The sequence below is a fragment of the Colobus angolensis genome, unplaced genomic scaffold (genome assembly GCF_000951035.1).
Source record: "Colobus angolensis palliatus isolate OR3802 unplaced genomic scaffold, Cang.pa_1.0 Scaffold43, whole genome shotgun sequence".
NCBI lineage: Eukaryota > Metazoa > Chordata > Mammalia > Primates > Cercopithecidae > Colobus > Colobus angolensis.
In genome coordinates, this window is record NW_012117710.1 from 2,313,941 (window position 1) to 2,337,661 (window position 23,721).

The 23,721-nt window shown below is 59.2% G+C and overlaps 1 protein-coding gene across 4 annotated transcripts in view; it reads right to left on the reverse strand.

Moving 5' to 3' along the window:
- The window catches only part of MAD1L1 (MAD1 mitotic arrest deficient-like 1 (yeast)), a 416,346-nt gene that overhangs the window by 184,364 nt on the left and 208,261 nt on the right, over nt 1–23,721 (reverse strand). For all 4 annotated transcript variants that reach the window (XM_011956957.1, XM_011956959.1, XM_011956961.1 and 1 more), the window contains 2 exons: nt 15,473–15,613; nt 3,084–3,140 (listed from right to left, as the gene is read on the reverse strand). In XM_011956957.1, coding sequence (XP_011812347.1) covers nt 3,084–3,140; nt 15,473–15,613 — 198 coding nt within the window. The remainder of the gene's footprint in view (nt 1–3,083; nt 3,141–15,472; nt 15,614–23,721) is intronic.

A 23,721-nucleotide genomic window follows, 5' to 3' on the forward strand; every position in this document is an offset into this window, starting at 1 on the left:
CCCCTAATCCACTCACTGACAGACACCTGACCCCACAGTTCACAAAGTCCCCTAACCCGCTCACTGCCGGACACCAGACCCCACAGTCCACAGAGCCCCCCTAACCCACTCACTGAAGCAGGAGCATCTTTCAGGCCTGCCCTGAGCCATCTCAGATGAAGGCAGAGGAACAGAAACTGAGTCCCAGACCTGCTGTTAAACAATACAGTTATGATGCGTTCCCCTGCAAATTCCATCAGCAGTGAAAGTTCACAGCAGACCGCAGGGAGGAAAACAAACAAAACAATAACCCCCTAGTATTTCTACAGCCTGAAGAGAAACATGGTTCATACTCCAATTTTAAAACCCAGACCCAAGAAAGGCCTGTCATGGAGCCCCCAACAGCCTGCTTTTCCTTCCGCTGAGCCACGTGTCACATCCCCGCCTCCCTCCCTCCACCGTGCTCCCCTGGCAAACCCGCCCGCGCGAACCCCCATTCCCCAGTGACTGTGTCTGCCGGGAAGCACCTGAGCATGGCAGACAGAAGCCTGCTGCCCAACCTGGCTCCGAGTTCACACCACAAACCTCAGCGTGACTGCTGGGACTCCCACAGGCCAGCCCACCTCATGCCCACTTCAGGAAGAGACAGGAAGCTCCAGCAACCTGCTGGTCCCCGTCCCCTTCGATGACCCTCTACTGCCCCAGCCCTACATCACGCCCGTCACTACAGCGAGGCTCCCATCAGCATAAACTGCTCTCCCACTGCCCATGGGGTAAAACAACTCTCCCTCCGGCTCCAGGCCCAGCCCCTGAGCAGGCCCTTCTGTGCCTTTCCTCTCTTGAACGAAACGCCGGCCGCAGGGCCTAGGACAATCCTCTGTTCCCCTTCTGGGTCCTCTCTGCAGTCTGACTGTCCCCTGAAAACACTTCCTTCTCCAGGGCTCTGTGAATGGACCTGCCCTCCATGGAGTCCCCACACTCATGGCGCTCCCCAAGACTAGATGCCAGGACGCTGGAACGTCCCGAAGAGGCTTGAGCCTCCGGTTCTGACTTCTCTGCTACCTACTCATTCCCGACAACTGAAATACCATGCAGAGCGGATGGGCACCTCTGACCCCAGGGCACTGACTCAAAGCCTCCAGCCCTGTGCACCCAACGTGTGGCAGGCATGAGACTCCCACACTTCACCCCCAATCTCCCCACCCCATACCACGAGCCTACCCAGGGCGGAATGCCGAAGCCGTCCTCGATTCCTGGCCCTCACGCTCTCTACCTCACCTGAATCTCCCTTCAACAGAGCCGACTCGGACCACACCTCTGCACACCACTGCAGTCCTAGGCCAGGGCACCTGTGTCTCCCACCCCGGCCAGCCCCAGCCCTGCCAGTTCCCACCCACTGCGGCCCTGCACAGAGCAGCCAGGCATCCTTCATGAATGGACACCAGGTTGTGTCACCACCTACTCCACCCACGAAACCACAGCCCTGCCGTGACCACACAGGGCCCACAAGGTCAGACTACCAACCACCGCGGGCCCCGCTTCTGTCACCCCGAACCTCACTGTTGGGTCCCGGGCCCTGCCTGCCCCCCTACGCCCACCACTAACAGTCGGGTCCCCCAGGCTTGGCTCAGGACGCTCTGCAGGACGGCCCCGGGAAACTGTGGCTCCTGCATTTGCCACCACCGAAGTTCTGTCCTTCACTCTCCCACGGGCTACTGACTACTCACTCGGCAACAGTGTGCCTCCAGGAGGGCAGCAGCCTGTGTTGCTGGCTGCCGCGTCCCCAGCACCGAGAGGAATGTCCTTAAGCGGCTGCTGAGTGAACAGCGACCGTTCTGGAGCCTGAGGGCAGCTGTCACCAGTCCACCTGGCCTCGGTCCTGCAGATGCCAGCTCTACCCAGACCCAGACCTATGCAGTACCCTGCTGCTGCCTCTCTGCGCCACTGGCAGCTTCTTCCAGGGTCTCGGCAGACAACCCTCGCCCATTCCCAGCCTAGGCCCTGGTGCCCGTACCTCTCAAGAGGGTGATTTCCAACCCCATTCGACCCTGCCCCATGGGAAGGGCCTGTAACCATGGCCATAGCCACAACCGCCACAGGCTGTGCAGCCGGCCCCAGAATCTGTCAAGCGATGAACCCTCAGCACACCCCTGGCAGGTGGAGGCCCTGAGAGCCAGGACACCAGCTCCCAGTCACAAGCTGGCAAGCAAGGACGCCCAGATGGGAGCCTCGACCTGGGCTGCAGGCCCTGGGGTCCGTACAACGCTGACAGCTGCTCCGCCTGCGACCCAGGCCAGCCTGACGCATGGCCCGGGACAGAATATGCAGCCACACGCGTGCCCCAGGGCCGTCCGTGTCCTTCACAGACATGGCCAAGGCCACGGCAGCATGGAGGGAACCTGCACTTTGTTTAGGCCAAAACGCTTCAAAAGAAAAGCCCATTTGTTCCCTGCAACAGTGGGAGGCTTTTTAACACTGGAGGTCCAGAAACCAGGAGAGCCTGCCTGGCCCCGAACGGGCCCACACTGCGGCTACACCCAGGCTCGGAGGCAGCCAAACCAGCGAGAGTGGGGCCGATGTGGGCTGAGGAGAAAACAGCTTAAAAGCACACCTGCCGCATTCACAGACGGCAGAGAAGCACTCGCTTGAGACGTCCCTCTCTTGGTCAGGACCCATGCTGAGTAACGCCTGAGCCCCAGCTGAGGCCCTGTCCCACTGGGGACTCGGGTCCTGTGTGGTCAGGACAGGGGTCCACGAAGCCACAGCACCGATGCCTAGTTCGCCACAGACCCCTCGCGGGCTCGCACACCTGCTTTGCCTCTAACACCGTGGCCTCGTGCGGCAAACACGTCACGGCCCCCTTGCCACAAACACGGTGGTGGGGCCCAAGGGGCCATGCTCTGCCCAGGCACGCGCCACCTGTCACTGGTAGAGATGGGACTCAGGCTCCTCATACACCCTTCCCCGCTCAACACAGCTTCCAATGACAGAGGAGGCAGCCATGCACTGGTGCCTGCAGCCTAAGGGCTTACAGGGACAGGCGTCCCTGCCCGGACCCAGGGTCCAGGTGTCCTGAATCCCAGCCACTCCCGCGTCTGACTCACCATGTCTGCTCTTTGTTTCTGGCCTCCCAGCTCCTCCAGGGCCTGTGACAGCTGAGCCTGCAAGACAAGATAGGATTCGGCCTGAGACTGGGGTGGGCCGGGACCCACTTCTAGGACTGCGGAAAACACAAACCCCACCACCCAGCAGCCTCCGCTCCCTAGGGAGCAACGGGACCCAGGAGCTGGGCAGCGGGCAGCCGCAGGGTGGGTGGGGCCAGCACAGCCACTCCGTGAGGCCCAGCGCCCACTGATGGAGACAGACAGAGCGGGCAGAGAGTGGCCAGAGGAGTGGCAGGGGCCAGTGTGGCCGCCCCATGAGGCCCAGAGCCCACTGATGGAGACGGAGACTGAGTGGGCTGCGGGAGGCTTGACAGAACCGAGGTCCATTCTAAAAACCTCTCGCAGGAAACTGACGGTAAATGGGGGGGCCAGGGGTGGGCCCAAGAGGGACCGTGGAACTGGGGCAAGACGGAGGGAAAGGCTCAGCATGGGACTTTCGATTAGAGGAAATCAATTCACTCTCCCTGGCAGGCTCATACTTAAAGAACAGAATCAAGTGACTTTCCTGGCAGAGGCCCCACGTCAGAGTATCTCCTCCGCCACAGCCACCCCCAAGCAGGACCCCGACCCAGGCAGGAAGGGTCTCCTGCCCCCACACACTCCCCAAAGGGCACAAGGCTTGACCCCACACTAAGGGTAGAAAAGCCAGCCACCTCCTCCTCACAGGCCTCATGGAACAGCAAGGCTGGGCCTTGTTGTGGTGCTGGGACGTCAGCAATCCAGCTTCCTGCTGGGGACAGTGACCCTGCACCCACGACCTGCACGGTGCACGGGGCTCAGGACCTCGGAGACCCCTGCCCTGGGCCTCTGCCCCTGCGGTTCCTCCATTCCCCCACATCCTCTGACTCTGCCCCTTCCTGACTCCTTCCCACGACCCTTGGCTCCCCACTGCCCCCACCACCTAAACACACTGTGGCTCTGTCCTAGAACCCGGGAAGAAGAGCCAGGCAGGGGGCCTTGTAAGACCCCCCAGGCCACAGCACACATGAAAGGCCGGGAAGGAGATGGAGGGCCAGCCCAGGAGTGAGGCAGGAGGCTGTGGTGGGATGTGGGATCTGCAGGGTGGAGGTCCAGCAGGCCTGAGAATGAGGGAGGAATCGACAGGCAGGCAAAGGCCTGGCCCAGCGGCAACTGGAAACCACCGGGCAAGTCACCAGGAGAGACCAAGGCGGGGAGGCGTGTGTATGTGCATGTATGCAAGTGTGGGTATGTATATGCACACCTGTGTGTGGCATGTGCACATGTGGTGGGGATGGGGGAAGTATGTTTGGAGACACAGAAAATGAGGCACTACAGCCCCTGGGGACACAGCCTGGGGAAAGTGACTGAGGCAACAGCCCAGAATCCTCAGCCTGTCCGCTCTGCAGACCATGGGCCCCCAAGCTCCCCTACAGGCCCAGCCAGAGCCAGGTTCTGGACTTCCCATGGGCCATCCTGGTGCCTACTGGTTGTGGACGCCACAACAGAGTCAAACCCAGGCTCCAGATGCCCCCATGGAGGCTGCAGGTGTGAGCACCTGAGCCCCCCAAGCCTCTGGTGTGGTGCCCCACTCAGTGGGGCACCCAAGCGACTCCCATTGCCCAACACCCCTGTGCAACGCCTGTGGGTGAAGGGAAGGCCTTGAGCTCTACCCACCACCGGCCCCGCCTGGCACCCTCACATTGCCCGGCCTTGAGCTCTGCCCACCACCAGCCTTACCTGGTGCCCTCACACTGCCCCAGGGAGGCCCTGGAGCCCGCCCAGCCACTGTCATCAGGAGGCAGGTGGCCGTGGTCATGCTGGGCTGTGTGGACCGCACACTGGAAAGCTTGGTGCCTCAGGGCCTGGGAGCAGCACACTGCCCTCCTCACAGCCAGCTGAACCCTGGATAATCTGGCCACTGCTGGGGTCACCAGCAGTTGGGACTAGAAACGGCAGATGGAAGAGGGACATCCACCAATATGGGCCTAGACACGACGCGCTTCACCGAGCTGCAGCCCCGGGTGCTCCCGGGGACACAGGGAGCCGGGTCAGGGCATCCGGGGCACCCCATATCCCCGGGCAGAGCCTCAGCACGCGGTAGACAGTCGCCGTCCACATTCATGCTCTCCTCATGCAGCCCTATATCCCGCCCAGGTCTACCCGCATCCACAAGCTACCAGGCCAGAGACCACCCCAAACATGGGGGAAGACAACAGGTGCTGAGCTGACCCGAGCAGCGAGAAGCACCCATGAGAGCCGCCCACACTCCCCGCAAGGCTCTGAGCCGACCCGGGCAGCGAGATGCACCCATGAGAGCTGCCCGCACCCCTGGCAAGGCTCTGAGCTGGCCTGGGCAGTGAGAAGCACCCATTAGAGCTGCCTACACCCCCTGCAGCCTGGCTATGTCTGCCACGCCTGGCACACTGTCCTGGGTACACAGGCAGCTGGCACCGTGGACACGGGCCTCGGGTGAGGCACATCGTCATCCCCATTTACATCAGTCCACGTGGCAACCTCGCAAGGTCAAAGGCACTTCACAGGTGCAGCTTGGAAGAGGCGGGACCGTCCGGAAGCAGCAGGGCTGGGAGCTGTGCGTGAGTCCCGGGCCCACCCCGCTCTCCCATGCCTCCCGACTCGGCATCACTGCAGGGTGGACCCATGACCACGGTGGCCAGTCCAGGGACCTGCTGAGGCCAGGCAGGCCACAGCAACCTCAGCCTTCACAGCCTCCGGCGGCAGGCGGGTAGGCCTCAGGCATCTCCAGAAGGTTTGAGGTTTCTGTGAGGACAGCATGGAGTAACATGTGCCTAAAGACAAGTTCATTCACGTTCATTCATAGGTGGCTCACAGCCTGAGGCCAAGGCGTCCACCTCTGTACCAGCCCCATCAGCCCAGCACTTCCGTCAACGGCTGGGAAAAAAAAAAACCACATGTATCTGAAATCCTCACATGACCCAGGGTCTGGAAACAGAGACCAGTGAGATTTCTGAGATATCCTCAAAGCCAGAGTCGCTCGTGAAAGGTGACTCTGAGCCGTGGAGCCCTGCAGTCAGACTCGCACACTGGTCTCGGGTACCTGGGCAGAGCCTGCTTGGAGTAGCTCCCATGAGAGCGCAGCCCCGGGATGGGGCCGGGAGGCCAACTGCATGGCCACAGGAGCAGCTGTGGCTTGGCTCACACGCCTGCCTGGCGCTGAGCAGGGCCCTCGGTTGAGGAACGCAGACGTCGACAAGCTGAGTGCTCCCCAGGAGGCGACCAAGACAGCAGCGGGCATCACAGGAGCCATCCAGCCATGAAGAGAGACGGCTTCCAGACAGTGAGAGCCGCCCTTCACTGAAGACTGAACACACAAGTGTCACTCAGGCTGCAATCAGACATCCACAGGGTCCTGTGTGACCTGTGAGGTTCTGTGTCTTTGCCTGCATTGGGGGGTTACACACACACACTCACTCTGTCGTCCGACAGACTGAAAACTTACCATCTGTGCATTTTGGTGTACTGTGTCATATTTCCATTAAAACATATACTCTAGCACCCTGGGGGACGAATTAGGGAGGAAAAGGAGGACAGTTCTGCTACCATAAAGAGAAATGATTTCAGCCAGGCATGGTGTTCATGCCTGGGAGACCATCACTTAGGGAGGCCAAGGCAGGAGAATTGCTTGAGGTTAGGAGTTCGAGACCAGCCTGGACAACATACAGAGATCCTGTTTCTACAAAAAATTTAAAAATCAGCTGGGTGTGGCAGCACACAACTGTGGTCCCAGTTACTCAGGGAGCTGAGGCAGGAGGATCTGTTGAGACCAAGAGGTTGAGGCTGCAGTGAGCCGTATAACTGTGCCACTGCACTTTAGCCTGGGCAGCAGAGTGACATCCTGTGTCCAAAAAACAAAAACAAAGATGTAAAACAAAACAAAACAAGGTTGTTTGTAACCCGCTGAATCTTCCCAAATGGACAGCCAAATGGGACATTGCACAAGCCTGAGTCAGAGGTGACTCCAGGCGGAGGGTTCTCAGCAGAGCAGCCACCAGACAGCAGCTCAGCAGGCAGAGGGGCCAGAGTGTGAAATGGAGCGCACGCTCCACAGGCACGGAGACGGGGAGTGGCAGGGAGGCAGGAGGGAGCTCAGGTCTGGCTTACAGACATTCTGCAGCACAAGGTTTGTGAGTGGAGGACCCCTCAGCCACCTCTCACTCATAACCTGAAAAGACACAGGTGGGTGCTCCTAAGAACAGGAACGTGGAGAAAACACAGACAGAGAAGGCCCTGTTGTCACTCAAGGAAACGCACTGCTGTGTGTAGCTCAAACAGGGTGAGTGGTCAGACATGAAGTTTCCGAGTAACAAAAAATGTTTTACATGAGAGCGGATGTGGACAGGGCAGGAGTGAGTCGGGAGAACGGAGGTAGCTGTGGCCTGGGGGGGTCGGCCACACTGCGTGTCTGTCCTGGGCCTCCCTGGTGTGACAGGTTCTGTGGAGGGAGGGTGTGAGAAGATCACAGCAGAGCCTCAGCACCAAGGAGCATTTGGTAAACGTCCACTCCTCCCTCACCTTATCGTTCCAAGAAAACGGCTGAAGAAAGAAAAACAAAGGAAACACTGAAATCCACACAGGCCAGCACAGGAGACACGGGACATCACTAAACCCACACGGCCCAGCACAGGAGAGGCGAGGCAGGACATTAGGGTCCCAAGAGACCCAAGACAACGTGCTCTGTGTGCGCAGAGGAGGCCCCCAGAGGGGGCAACAGGAAGTTTCGGGGGACAGGCTCTCATAGGCCCCAAATGCTCTAGAACTTCTCCTTCTGGACAAGCTGGAGGAACTAGCACAGACGTACCCTCCCGCCAGACACAACATTAGGAACTGTGGGATTCCGGTGAGGGAGGGCAGGCAGCTCAGAGCTCGGAGCTGCAGGAAGGGATGGGATGAGTCCCCCAGGACCTAGGCTGGGGCAGCGCCACAGACAGAGCCCAGCAGGTCTGCTGGTTAAGGAGAAAGGAATGGGAGCTCCAGGAGGCACAGGCGGGCAGCTGGGCCTGGCACGCCAGCGTCAGACAGAAGGAAGGGACTTGAACAGAGGCCACCAGAGAAGAGATGCCGAGGTGGAGCAGCATGGGAAATGCTGGGCACGTCAGTCACTGGAGACACAAAGATTGAAGCCAGAGTGAAACGCGCTGACCCGCTGGATCCAGATACCAAAGCGGACAGTGCCACAGCGGAGAGCTCTCCCAGCTCTGGTGCCGTCGGCCTGGGCGAGAACATGTCACTGGACCCCGCGTGTTGCCATGGTACAGCCACTTGGGAAGAGTTTGGCAATGTCTTAAAAAGTTAGGGCCCGGCCCGGGGGCTCACGCCTGGAATCCCAGCACTTTGGGAGGCCGAGGCAGGAGGGCCATCTGAGGTCAGGAGTTTGAGACCAGCCTGGCCAACATGGTGGGCCTGGGGGCTCCACCCAGTCACCCAGGGAGTGAGAGGTATCTGTGTCCCCCAAAGGTGGCTGGGCAGCCCCACAGTCTCTACTAAAAATACAAAACTTAGCCGGGTGTGGTGGTGCACACCCGTAGTCCCAGCTACTCAGGATGCTGAGACAGGAGAATCACTCGAACCCGAGAAGTAGAGGCTGCAGTGAGCCGAGGTCACGCCACTACACTCCAGCTCAGGTGACAGAGCGAGACTCTGTCCCCACCCTGTCTCCCCCCCAAAAAAAGTTAAAGCCCACACTCCTACTCCTAGATGCAGAGCCCAAAGGAATGGAAACCCACATTCACAGGAAGTCGGGCACGCAGATACTCACAGCAGCTCTGTCCCTAACTGGCAAGAACGGGAAGCCACCCTGGCACGGACCAGCGGGTGAACAGACAGACCATTCTGGTAGAGTCTCAGGACAGAGAACTACTTTGTAATAAAAGCAAATGAGCTGCTGATACAACGTTGATGGGTCTCCAAAGCACTGTGCAGTCAGCGATGACAGATACAGCAACTGTGGGACTCCATTTACATGAAGTTCCAAGAAAGCCCGAAACAACAGTAACAGGCCCCAGACCGGTGGCCTCCACGAGCCGAGCCAGGGGTGGAAAGACACTGACTGTCAACATGGATCAAATCACACAGATAAACTTGGGGGATTTTACTGAGTATAAATTATATTTTAAATAAAGCTGCCTTTAAAACATGGAATCCCCAGAGCTCGGGGAGGACCACACTCACAAGGGCGAGGAGCCGGCACGGCCCCAGTGTGCGCTGGAGAGGAGCTCCCGCAGGGCCTCAGACAGCGTAACTTCAGGCTGGTCTCGGGAGGGTTCCTCCAGGAACCCGCGTCTGTGACGGAGGCGGTGGGTGGGCAGCAGAGCGCCCCCTGTGGAAACACCCTGGGCCGTGCACTGTGGCACTGACTGTGGGGCTGCCCAGCCACCTGCGGGGCACACAGACACCTCTCACTCCCTGGGTGACTGGGTGGAGCCCCCAGGGCCTGGCCACAGTGTCCTCACCTCGGAGACAAGAGCTCCCCAAGCTCAGGCTGGCTCTGCAAGGCAGTGGGAGGTGCAGCCTGTGCTGGCGCGGGGACAGTGGGATGGAGAGAGGGCTTCCCAAGGCCCGGGGCTGGGGCTAGGCTGACGGCTGGGAAGACCAGATGCCAAGGCTCCTTGCAGGCAGGCCAGGCAATTCCCTAGCCTCAGCCCCTCCTCCACAGCCCACCCCAGGCTGGGTGCAGACACACAGGAAACTCCGGTGGGAAGGAACACGGCTCCATCCCAAACAGCGTCAGACGTGGTGCTCAGGTTCCCCAGGAGAGGCCAAGCCCACTCGGAGTCAAGCTTCAGGGGCACATGCCAGGGAGCACTGAGGGGTGCGGAGGCTGTGGGGACCCGGGCACCGAGTGACCACAGAGCTGCCTCCACCCGAGCGGCTGAAGGGTCAAACACAGCTCTTCCTGGGTGGGACCACGTGTCCTGGGTGGCTACGTGTGCTCAGACACGAGCCCCAAGCACTGGTGCCCTCAGCACCACCGAGGTGCCGCACAGAGGCCTCGGCCAGGCTATTTTTATCCAGAGGTGAGAAGTCGCTGCCTGTGATCCAACACTTCTGCCAGCCAGGACATGGCAGAAAACAGCTACGACAGGTGGCCACAGACCCCAGCGGCCATAGGACAGACGGGCTGGGAAGGACCGGGGGACACCAGGCACAGACCCCACACACGGTGTGAAGGCTGGAGCTGGGGGAAGGCAGCCCCACCCATAGTCATGGTCACATGGAAAAGGATGGGCCAGAAGCTCAGGCCTCCACCTTCCTAGCCAGGTCTCCTGGTGGCTTGTGACACAATGTGAAGAAGCAGGAGGCAGCACACCACAGGGTCCCCCCAGGGCTTCCCAGGCACAGCCCCAGCACCTGCCTCCAGGTGAGGCTGTACACAGCAGCTCTCTCTTTGCGTGGAGGCGTGAGGATGGCTGTGAGCCCAGCGCCAGCCACAGAGCACAACAGGCAGGCAGCGCACCGTCAGGGACCAGGCTATGGGGTGGACGCTCGCCCTGGGGGATGCTCTGAGGGTGGCAGCAGGTCCTCCCGTGGTGGAGAGGACACAGCCTGCCCTGGGCTTATTCCTCATGCACAGCAAGGTCGGCTCCTGTGCAGGGCAGTGGCGCTCAAAGTGTGTGCTGTCTGGGGTGGCACCGGCACGTCACAGAGAGCCCGGTTTAGCGCGGCTCTGTACTGCACAGACGCCCCGTTCTGGGAGTGGAGCCAGCACCTCGCGATTCCCACTAAGGACCTGCAGCCACACAGCAGAGGCTCCCACAGCCCAGACTCCAGGGCGATTTCCATAAACCCCTTGGTCCACTCTTCTTAAGTACACTGCGTGATTTTTAACTGTTCCAAGTTTTTTTCTTTTTTCTGGCTTTATCTCTGCTTTGTACAGTACAGTCATCTCACGTTCTTTCGGTGCGGGAATCAGATCATCAATAATCAATATACTCACAAGTATCGGGCCTGGTGAACAGCCCGAGGCCCTGAAGACCAGGCTCTCCGCGGCCCTCCTGGAGCCAAACCACCCGCGGCAGCCAAGTGACAGCACTGCAGAGCTGCCCGAGCCTCTCTGGGAGGCCACAGGGAGGAAGGGAAGGCGGAAACACCATGATGGCCACTTCCCCCTAAATTGTCAGGATCCACTTCAGAGTCACTGCAACCTTAAACGGGGATTCTCCACACACCTCCACATGGCCAGCAGTGCAGTAATCCGTTTTAATGAAATAAATCGGAAACCCAAATCAGGCCGTTGTGTTGAATCAAGGTGGCGTGTGCTGCGTATTTACAGCTCCATCCACAGAGGACTCCTGACACACGCTACCAGCTCCTGCAGCCACTTTATTAAATGGAATAAATAATACCGTGCAAGATGGCAAAACTTCACCAGACGGGTCTGGGGTTCTCCCAACTCAACACTCTGTTTTCCTGCAAGGTCTCTGCTGGAATGAAAACATGGTCCAGATGAAAATGGACTGGTGTCCGGCTGAGCAGATGGGGACGGACTGGTGTCCGGCTGAGCAGACGGGGACGGACTGGTGTCTGGCTGAGCAGATGGGGACGGACTGGTGTGTCTGGCTGAGCAGACGGGGACAGACTGGTGTCCGGCTTAGCTAACAGGTGGGTGGAAGGGAACCATGCTCAGAGCGATGCCGCGTCCTCCCGCCAGCGACTACCCCAAGCCCACCTGGCCGTCAGGTAGCAGATCCTCACCTGCCCCAAGAGGCGCCTTCCCCAGGGGCACGCCCAGTGCTGGGCAAGCTTTCAGGGAAGGCTTGCGGGGCCCGAAGTCAGAGGACATAGGAGCGTGTCAGGCGACAGAGAGGTGAACAGAGGCCAAGGGAGAGGGAAAGATGGAGACAGGAACTATCAGACAGACGTGCAGAGGGCAGAAAGAAAACCAAGGGAAAAGGAGACGGGAAAGGAAAAGATAAACCAGGTGGAGACAGCAGGGAGAGTGGGAGGCGGGGGGCTGGGGGAAGCACCTGAGCCACGCAGGGTCAGGAGCTCTCCCCAGCTGGGGAGATGGCGGCCCCCCCACCCCCTGACCGTGGGGAGAAGAGGAGATGGGACCCTTACAGAAACCAACAGCCAGAAACAAGCGGCATGGACAGGGTCTCCAGAGCAGCCCCTTGGCCCTCCACGGGGACATCCCTGGCTTGGGCTGGCGTCCCTGCCCCAGGGGCTCCCTGTGCACAGAGGGCGCAGCCACCATTGCCATACTTCATGTGTGGCAATCTTCCCTGGGGCACGGTGCTCCTGCTGGGCCCCCACCTTCACCTTGCAAACGTGTTTAGTTCCCAGAGTTGGGGCCACGTTCTCCCAAACTTGCACCACCTCCATGGGGAGGGCCAAGAGCTGGGGGGCCCACAGCAGATGCTCCCCCAAGGCAGGAACCCAGCCCAGGAGCTGCCGGCACCCCCAGCCTCCCGCCCGACTGTCGCTTCAGGGAAAGGCAGGGCAGAGGCTCCACAGGTGACCTGGTCCCGCTGCGGCGGAAGGGTGAGGACGCCTCTCCCAGGCTCCTGGGAGGAGACGGCTGACGCGGAGGTGCCCTCTCTGATGAGGCAAGGCATCAGGTCAGGTTGTCATGCAGGATGTGGTGGTGGCTGCTCCACAGACCCCAGAGAGTAGTGGCACCTGCACAGGCTCAGGGAGCAGCCACGGGCCGGAAGACCTCTCTGGGATCTGTGCCAGCAGCCGAGCCATGGCTATCTGCATCAACACAGACACGGGCCAGTGCAGCGGGGTCCTGGGGGAAGTCTGTGGGTGCTGGCGTGCTTCTGGAGGCACTCGGGGGATGGGCAGAGGGGGCTGTGAGGGCTCAGGGGAGGATCAGTCGTGTGAACTCCTGCAGTGAAGACTAGTCAGTGCTGGTAGAGTTCGACCCTGCTCTGGCTGCTGGGCCCAACTCCTCCACGTGCCTGATTCTCCTGAAACCCCAGGAGAGACTGAGAGGAAAGGGAGTAACCTGCCCCCACACCCCACCATGGGAAGGGAGGGGCAGGGTCCCCAACATACATCCCACTAGCAGGGTGAGGGCCGAGACTCCAAGCTGCCTGGCAAGGGGGCAAGCACAGTGCCCAAACAGCGCCAGCATCTGGTCAGTGAGTCCTGAGGTCCCTGACAGCCCTGATCGCCTCATCACACAAAACACCAGGCACCAGAACCGGGACACTGGATGTGCCCACGGCCAGGCCTGGAGAAATCTCAACGTGAAAAACGCCGGGGACGGCAGAAGGGGTCAGAGACCCTCCCCACAAATCTCTCTTCATTAATACTTCACAGGAAACCAAGGGTGCTGGAATCAGATGGCTACTAACGCGCTTAGGTTTATGACAGCTCCCAGGTGCAGCCGGAGCTAGCCTTTCCCGTGAGGACCGAAGGTCTGTGTGCGGCCCTCAGCAGCGGGCCCTGCACACACGGGGCGGCTGGACACAGAAAGGAAGCCAGGAGCGGGAAGGAGGAGGATGGACAGAGAGGGCTGGGCATGAGAAGAACAAACCAGGGGGCAGTACCAGTGCCTGAGGGTGGTCCCAGGCCCACGGTTCACTCTCGCCAAGCGTGGTGGTGAGGGTTCACCCCACAGGTGGGGACATGGCATAGCCCCAGGGCCCTTTGGCATGGCTTCCATGTGAGCAAGGGGTAGGGAGTGCATGTGGGCCCTGGGCCTGGACCTGTCATTCTCGCCACACGCCATCCCCTGTGCCTGAGCCTCTGTGCCCGCGCCCCCTCTAAACCACTGAACCATCTGCCAAGCAACTTTCTAGATGCAGTTTGACGACCTCCTCCTCCCATCTTCCCTGATCAGCCGCTGGGACGGCCATGCTGCACGGCTCCGAGACCCTCCATTACAATCCTTTCTCCAGAAACTCAGCACCTCCTAACATCCTACATGAATTACGTTTGTTCATTAAATGTCTCCCCTGCCCAGCAGCTCAGCTCCAGGGGCCAGAGGCTCTGTCGGACATTCCCTGACACAGGGCCCGGCCTGCTGTGTGTGCTCGGCAGCCTGGCCGGAAGGTGGCTGTGGTCACGCCTGTGAGCCTGGCTCTCCACTGGTGGACCCAGGTCATCTTACAGCTGGTCACTGGATAAATGAGGAATGGACACATCAGCCTACAACAGGGCGACAGGCCACAACGACACCCTCATCTGCATCTCCATCTCACCGCAGTCTCCACCACCAAGGCCCAGCCCAGACACAATGAGCCCTGAGACCAACGAGCTCACAGAGCTTGGCTGTGCCCACAGACACTGCAGGCCCAGGCCCTCCGAGACGTGGCCTGGCGGTGTCACACGCCAGCTCGGTGACCTGGGCATGTCCCTTGACCACCCCGGGCCTGGGTTTTCTCGTGAGCAAAATTCAGGTCACAACAGCACCCACTCCGCAGGATATGGTGACAGTGAGACTGAGTAGTCAGGTAAAGGGCCAGGCAGAGCTGAACAGCAAGGCACCCGGCAGCGGCGGCGTGTGCCAGTGAGGCCAGAAGACCCTGGCACGTATCCCACCACACCCAGGTGGGGCTGTGTTGTGCCCAAGGAGAAGTGTGCAAACCTCAAGAGGAGAACACGGGCCCTTCAAGCTCTAGGCTGGGAATGGTGTGCTGGGAGCCCCTGGCCTGGGGAGTGTGGACAGGGAGTGTGGACATGGTCTCCGCCCAGGCCCTACGATCCCCAGCTCCTTCCTCTCACTGCACAGGTGAGAGCTGCTCAGAGCTAGACAAGAGAACAGGGTGTCACGGTGGCCCACGGGGCAGGGAAGAGGCAGAAGCCAAGGCTGAGGCCACCTCTCTTGGGAGGACCCTGGAGCCAGGAGAGGGATGCAGGCTGGAGGCTGCAGGAAGGAGGAACACCTCTCCCAGTTCCGCAGCGAGCTGGGCAGACCTGGGCCTCATGCCCTGCCTGTCAGGCCCCAGCAGAGCCACCCCAGCAGCGGGGACCGGAGCCCGGGCAACAACTCTGAGCACCTGGAGTCCAGGTCTCCTCAGCAGATGCCCCTCACAGGGGAAGGACCTTGAGTGCCCCTTTGACAGGCATCATGAGAGGGTCCCAACGCATCAAAGGGGCATTGTCTGTGTGTCATCTGCCTGCAGGCTGGGGCCACCTGGGACACCCTGACAGCTGAGGACGCTGCAGGTGCCATCATGAGAATTAACATGGATCCACATGCAGAGGAAGCAGCCCGTGGACACCCTCCCCGACGGACGCCTGCCAGCCGGCAACTAGAAAAGCGGGGACCAGACCTCCAACCCCCCCAGGCTCTGCCACCAGGGAGGCCCACCAGGGAGAAGGCCCCCCAAGGGGAAGGCCCACCCGGCAACGTGAGCCCCACGCCCGCGGCCCCACACCTCCATCTCGGCGCTGTGGCTGTGCACCTTCTGCACCATATCCTCTGCCTCCCGCATGCGCCGTGTCAGCTGGGGCGAGTACTCGGCCGGGGTCAGCTCGCTGTCGTAGGACCCCAGGATGGCCCGCATGCCGTCACGCTCCTGTGGACAGAGAGGGCGGCTGGTCAGGACCGGGACGGGGGATGAGGTAATGATGGAGATGGCTCAGGGAAGGCCCCATGAGAGCTGCATCACGTGGGAGGCTCCCTCATGAGGACCCAGGCCAGCACCCAGAGCCTACCCACCAAGGTGAAGAGGGCCCTGGAGCTTGGCGCCCCCAGACCCAGTAAATGCCAGCAGCCCTGGCTTTGCCCCGGCTCCCACTCTGACCATGTCAGGCCTTTACTGCGACGGGCATGGGCTCCACCTTGTATCAGCAGTACGGCTACGGGCTGTGCTGGGAGCAGCGGCCTCTGCCCCTGTGGACATAGCACATGCAGGGCGAGGGTGCACAGTGGGCAGAAGCCCAGGTTCCCCACCCCAGCCTGTTCTGTTGGGTCTGCATGACTCCTCTAAGTCCCAGTGACACTGGACCCAGGGGTACGACAGTGTGCAGGCCCAGAGCTGGGTGAGTCCTCCTCTTCCTGGGACCTCTGCCCAGACCTGCAGAGGGAGGAGATACAGTGTGCACCAGAAAGCTGCCTGTTCCAATGGGACGGGCAACCCATCGCTCATCCAACCACCCAGGCCTCTCGGGAAGGCCGAGTCCTCACTTTTCAGATCTGGGCTTGCGAGCTCCTTATCTTCCCACAGAGCTCCCGGGATGTCTGAGGCTGTATGCAGGCCCCCACACAGCAGCCAGGTCCAGCAGAGCTCAGCTTCCTGGGATGGCACTGACCACAGTGTCAGGGCTGATTCTTAGAGCCGGGCAGAAACCCCTGCTCAGCTGTGTCCTGCCTGACACACTGACAGGGAGGGTCAGCCAATCAGGGGCCCCGGGAGCCGTGTGCTGCCTCCTGATCCTGCGGGAGCCCATGGGTCGCGAACTGAGCTGCTAGGACAGTCCCCACAAAGGACATGCCACGGCGGGGAAGCGTGGTCTTCCCTCTGGCCTCCCGCTGCCTGCACTCCCTGCCCCAGGTGCGGGCCTCAACCATGGTCCCCAGACCCTTATGGCCTCAGAAGCTGAGTCTGGATGGAGCAGATTCCAGGCGCAGGCTGGGGACCTCCTCCCGCCTGCCTGCCCTGTGGGAGCCCACATGATCAGGGAGCCAGTCCTTCAGACACCCAGATGTGCTGGAGCACAGCTTCCAGATCTTCACAGACGGGTCTGGGAATCTGCCCTTCTAACAGGTGCCCCAGGGACATCTAACTGATGCCCTCAGTAGCCTCTGCTGGGGCTCTGCCCCATTCTTGAGAGATGGGGGATGAGGATGCTGGGGTAGCAGAGCCCAGGAAGAAGCAGACAGGTAGCTACAAGATGCAGGTTCAAGCCCCAGCTCTGTCCTGAGGCCAGCTATTCAAGCTCCCTCCCCTAGTCTCAGTTCCTTCGTTGACAAGATGGGAAACAGGGCAGCCGTGAAGACTGATGCTATCAGGAATGAACTGTCCAGCCAGCTGCCCTGGAAACAACCGGTGCTCAGAAAACGAGAGCAAGAACCTTACAAACCCAGGAAATGGTCTCCACTGGCCCATGCCCCTTCCCAACACACATGCTGGGCAAAGGGCCAATGCTCCAGCCCAGCCCTGCACCACCACACTGTGTCACGACCAGCGTGCTCCCCACCAGGTGAGGGCAGGGGAGCTGTGGGGACTGCCCCCACCAGTACTGGCTGAAAAGGCAAATCCATGGCCCTGATAGAGACTGGCTCAATCAGGCAGCCTGGGGAGCAAGACCCCCACCCAGAAACGGAGTCCACAAAACTACCAGGGTCCTTTCCATGCCGCCTCCTGAGTCTGCACATACACAAGCTGAGCCCCTGCCCAGGCCCCGCCCTGCTCCCAGGAGAGACCGACCCAGTGCTCCCCAGCACTGAGGACTGCCTGAGCCCCTGCCAGACCCTCTGTCCATCCCCCAGAGGTGAGGAGAGCGAGGCTGCGGGGGCTGAGGAAACCCCGGCCTGCTCTCTCAGAAGCCCCTGGAGCTCAGGCCACCACATCTGGGGCTGTCTTGCCATCTCCTGAGCCGGTGACACAGGTGCCACCCTGGTGTGGACTTCATAATTAGTTGATGACAAAAAATTCAAAATTCAGTAAGTGAGAAATTAAAGTTACAAATCCAACTGGAACGGGTCACATATATGTGGAAAATTTGTTTGCACAGGGAGGTTTATCGCATGTCATAATCTTATTGAAATCCTATATCTTCCCATTGACTTTTATCGTTTCAAGCCAGTTACCGGGAGTTGTCAGTACCAACATGCAGACGCCGCGCAAGGCCAGGGCGGGGGACTTCCCTTGGTAAACAAGCTGTAATCGTCTCCTTTATTGATCAGTAAATCTCCGAGAGCTTCCCTTCGTGACGGCTCTCCAGCACAACTCCAGGCTAGCACTGGCTGGCACAGAGAAAAGTACTAGAAAGTTTGTTGCTTGTACCCTTCCAAGAAACTGTTTTGTCACCAGGAGTGAAAGAGCAGGCACGGTGTGGATGACTTGCTATGGCTTTTTAACAGCTGACTCCACTTGTGGGCAAGTTCGCTTCATTTCCACCTCAACAAATGTGGTGATTAACTGCTGAACAAACAGGAGGCTGGTGGTGCTGACAGGGCCTCCCAGACTCATTCAAGAAGCACCCAGCAGAGTTACAATGTCCACAGGCTGCTCCTCCTTGGGTGTAGAGATGTCCTGGTTCTAAGGAATAGAATGTGCTCGTCATGTAACGAACGGCCGCATGAAGAGAATGTGAGCAGTCGGCATCACCCGACAGAAGTCAGCTGAGGACGGGGCCTCGGCACCCTGGATACACTGGCCGACAGGGGCCGGGAGGAGTGTCAGTAGAGGGCGGCTCCGCCCTGGCCTGGATTATCGGGCAGAGGGGCTGCTCACCCAGGGAGGCTGCAGGAAGGATCTGGGCGCCCTGGGAGGAGGCGGTGGGGAAGGGCACTCCAATCAGAGGGAACCGCGTGAGTAGGTGCCCAGAGGACCCTTGCGAAAAGAGCAACAGAGATAATGACGCTCATCCCCTCATCAGCGGGTGCTCCAGCGCACTAATTACCACGGAGCTTTTGAGTACAGGCCCCAAGCACACCGACGATTCCCACGGGATGACAGATCCCCAAAGAGGCTGAGAACGCCACAGCGGGGGCAGGGCACCTGGGCAGCAGGGGCTAAGACAGTGGGCAGAACAGGGCCCAGTGCCCTTGGAGGAAGAAACCCAGGGCACAGCCTTGGGCCTGGGCTTGGGAAGGGCAGGGGAGAGCAGAGCAGCGAGCCCAGGAAGCCGAGACAGAGACTAGGGCTGCCTGTGGCGAGAGCACCCGCAGGAGCGGGAGACTGCAGGAGGCCGGCCCTGTCAGAGGTGCTGCGGGCGGGGGGGATGCGGATGGAGGCACCGCAGGGGGCAGAGACCAGCCCCGTGGCCCCCCACCAAGCAGCCGTCACTTGAGGTGTGCATCCCCAGGCCAGCTCCCAAGTCAAACCCAACACACACACCCAACACAGCCCACATCCTACCAGGACACTAACTAGCTGTGTGACCTTGGGAAAAATAATGAGCCTCTCTGAGTCTCAGGACACTCAACCATAAAGGAGAGGGCAGAGAGCACCTCAGGCTCACTGTGAAGTTAAAATGCAGCACGGCACAGAAAACCAGGCACACAGAACCTGCATACACGGGCTATGAATGCACGGCAGCCACGGTCGTCACTGATGTCCTCACTGCCGTCCACCTGGTTCTTCCACTATGACTGCACCTGCTCGTGAAAGAGGACCAGGAGAGCAGGCAGGCGGGGCAGGCATCTCCTGCACAAAGGGGACAGCCTCTGGCCATGGCCACGCCTGGTGAGGCAGGCGCCCAGCACTGCCTAAGCCCACACCATGGGCACAGAGGGCTTCCCCTCTGGGAGTCAGTGGCAGCCTGAGGGGCTGTGAGAGGCTGTGAGGGGTCACACGCACAGACCCCTCTTTAGAACCCCTGAACCAACCCCCACTTTCCAGAGAAGCCCAGAGGTGAGATGAGTACCTTGTGGCCCCTCCAATGAAGCAGCAGCCCCTCACCCATCTTCTTCCTCCCTCACCCAGCCTCCGCTGCCCACTCCCACCCGGCCTCCACGGCCAGTGCTGTGGGGCCTGCCTCCCTCCCTCCACCCCCTCTAGCCCAAGGCCGAGGCTGTTCTGTAAGGGCTCCAAGAGTGCTCTGCACATGCGACATTCTCTGCAGGGCCTCTTCCCAAGCCCATCCCACCTCAGCTCAACCACCTCCACCCAACTCTTAGTCACTCCACAACTTCTCCTTTTTTTTTAGAAAAGGAAATGTATGATCATAAATAGCTGAAAAATCCTGTTCTAATTACCTCTCCTGACGCATGGAGTCACCACAAGAAACTGAATAGATTCAGGCGGGAATGCGTGCTGCAGACGCGGCTCTGCCCACCGACATCAGCACCCTCTCCTCGCTGCCGCCCGCCTCCCCAGAGTCCTCCTCGCTGCCGCCCGCCTCCCCAAAGTCTTCTGCCCACTCTTTCCCCAGACCCCCAGTCACCAGCCTGGACAGGTCTGCTGTGACCCCAGCAGCAAGATCGCCCCAGACCAGGAGAAGGCCGTGGTGGGAGGGAGGCTGGGAGAGGCCGGAGACCTCTCTCTGAACCCCTTATCCTGGCTAGTCATTTCCCAAATGAGCAGGACTCCGGCGTCTGTGGGGTCCATCGAGAACATGATGACAGGCGAAAGTGGCAGTAACAAGCGCCTCAAGGGACCCACGCTGGTCAGATGGTCCTGAGCTCCAATCTCACAGAGACCAGCTGTGCGCCCTTGGGCAACGGACCTAACCTCTCTGAACCCATCCTGCTTGTACAAAATGGGGACATGACTACCCCAAAGGGTGCTTAAAAGGTGCACCAGGATTAATAAGTACATGGAAACAGCACCCGTCAACAGGAAGGGCAGCAGGGAGGGTCACCCATGGCCACAGAGGTTGGGGGTGAGGGTCGAGCTGGCTGGCCCAGCCCTGGCCACCCCCCACGCAAGGCCACGCCTCGCCACCCCCATGCAAGGCCACGCCTCACCACCCCACGCAAGGCCATGCCTTGCCACCCCCCACGCACAGCCACGCCTTGACACGGTGCTGAGTACACAGGAGGCAGCGTCCCTGTGCTCGGCCCACACCTGCTCCCGGGCCGGATGCCCTGGCCACCCCCAACCAACCCCAGAACGCTTTGTCTCCTGTCTGTCCCGCGCTTCTCTTTCCTGGGTCTGCTGCCCCTGAACAAGGTTTTTTTTCTGACAACTGACTGTTTTCAATTATGATTCACTCAGGCAGATTTTAATTGGTGACATCAGCACAGCATGCTAATGCTACATATGACTTAAGCACATGTTACCTCATTTGATCTTCAAAACTGCCAGGCAGGCACGGGGCTGAGGGAGGAGGACTCAGTGGCCGCGAGCTGTTGTGTCTGCCCTGCCGCTGAGACCACGGAGGGGCAGAGCCCCGGCCGGTGCTGCAAACAGGGGAGCCGCCCAGGCTGCAGCCCTGCAGTCATGGGGTCAGCGCCCAGCCCAGGGAGGCAGCGCCATGGACAGTCTCACTGGTGAGACCACTGGAAGTAGCTCTCCATGACTGGGGGCACTAACCCCCACTTTGGACAGCTGGAGGGAGGAACTCATGAGGCCCGAGGTTGCTATCCACAGCCCCAACGTGACCTTGGCACTCCCATCAAGGCGGGCACCCAGACCTGGACCCGGCCCCACCCTCGCCCTCCTGCAGCTCTAACCCTGCAGTTCCCAGCAGCCTTCAGAGGCCAGCACGCCATTGGCACAGGGCAGCTGTGAGACCGAGCTGCAGGGGGACGCCCGGCCCTGACATCATGGGAACAAGCTAGAGCAGAACACCATGAGGACCCCGCCTCAGTGAGAGCAAAGCCAGTTCCCCTGGGGTCCTCTCTCACCTGCCCGGGCTGCCCAGGTACCTGGAGTCTAGGGGCCTCCTGGGAGGGAGGCTGACCCGGTGGCTGTGGGCAGAGACAAAGGAAAGAAAACATTGGACAGACTTCAGGCTCTGGTTAGAAACACGTGCAAGACAGGAGAAACTTCATTTGAGACGAAAGCCTAAGTAAAAAGAATACTTTTTTTTTTTTAAGACAAATGAGGTCTTGCTCTGTCATCTAGGCTACAGTGCAGTGGCACAATCTCAAGAATGAAGAATTTAGAAGAAAATGTATTAATTTAATGCTTAGAGTAGAAAGACTAAAACTGAAAGTAGCAAGCTAAGTAACCAACATAAAAAATGAAAAAAATAAAACAACATACACAGAAAGTATAGGAATAAAAATAAAGATGAGAGCATAAATGAATAAATGTAAAAACAGGTCCAGGCCGGGCACGGTGGCTCAAGCCTGTAATCCCAGCACTTTGGGAGGCCGAGACGGGCGGATCACGAGGTCCCGAGATCGAGACCATCCTGGCTAACACGGTGAAACCCCGTCTCTACTAAAAAAAAATACAAAAAAACTAGCTGGGTGAGGTGGCGGGCGCCTGTAGTCCCAGCTACTCGGGAGGCTGAGGCAGGAGAATGGCGTAAACCCAGGAGTCGGAGCTTATAGTGAGCTGAGATCCGGCCACTGCACTCCAGCCTGGGCGACAGAGCAAGACTCCGTCTCAAAAAAAAAAAAAAAAACAGGTCCACAGAAACTTCCCATACTAAAATGCACCGAGGAGAAAGCAATGAAAACAAAAGAAGAGGCGATCTAAGAACAGTGGGATGACCGTGAAGGTGGAACCTACTCACAACAGGAAAACCAGGCGAGGAGAGAACACAGGAAGTATCTGCCGTGATAATGGCCGAGATTTGTCAAAACTAAATCCCAGATCCAGGAAGCTCAGAGAACATCAAGCAGGAAAAATACCAAAAACTTCACACTTAGCCATATCATATCCAACTGCAGAAAATGAGACACTGAGCAAAGAGAGTCTTACATTACCAACCAAGAGAGTAAGAAATGGATCAGACCTCCCGACCGAAGCCACTCAAGCAGCAGACAGGGGACGGAGGTATCCAAGTATTGAAACAAAACAGCACCAGCCTGGAATTCTGCATCCAGCAAGATGATCTTCCGTAAGGAAAGGAGAAAGAAAAACTCTCAGCGGGGCACAGTGGCTCACGCTTGTCATCTCAGCACTTTGGGAGGCCAAGGCAGGTAGATGGTCTGGCGTGAGAGGAGTCTGAGACCATCCTGGACAATGTGGCGAAACCTCGTCTCTACTGAAAGTACAATAATTAGCTGGGCTTGGTAATGGGTGCCTATAATCCCAGCTACTTGGGAGGCTGAGGCAAGAGAATCGCTTGAACCCAGGAAGCGGAGGCTGCAGTGAGCCAAGATCGCACCACTGCATTCCAGCCTGGGCAACAGAGCGAGACTCTGTCTCAAACAAACAAACAAGCAAACAAAAAGCACTCTCTTACACAAACAAAAACTGGGGGAGATTTGTCACTGGCAGCCCTGGCCCCTGTAAGCAGTGTAAGGTGGATCCTCCAGAGAAGCCAATGAGAGGTCAGAAGCTCAAACCTATGTGGAAAGACAGAGCAGAGAAGTAACAAATAAAGGAGAAACAAAATCTACTTTATCTTTTTTTTTTGAGACAGAGTCTCACACTGTTGCCCAGGCTGGAGTGCAGTGGTGTGATCACAGCTCACTGCAACCTCTGCCTCTCGGGCTCAAGTGATCCTCCCACCTCAGCCTCCCAAGTTGCTGGGACTGCAGGTGTGGGCCGCTGAGCCTAGCTTACTTTCCTTAGTCTTGTTCATCTAATGGACAATTGTTCAAAGTATAAGAGCAGCAATGTGTTGGCTGATGATGGCGCAGGGATAGGTGAAATGAGGCAGCAGGTGGCACGGGAGGCGAGGGGAATGGGCGTGCTCTGCGGGAGGCGCCCACACTGCCTGTGACCTGGTCAAAGGCCATCTGACCATGGGCTTAGATTCGTGCTAAATGCATGCTGCAAACTCTAGGGTAATTCTGTGCTTGGCTCACGCCTGTAATCCCAGCACTTCGGGAGGCTGAGGTAGGTGGATCACCTGAGGTCAGGAGTTCAAGACCAGCCTGGCCAACATGGCG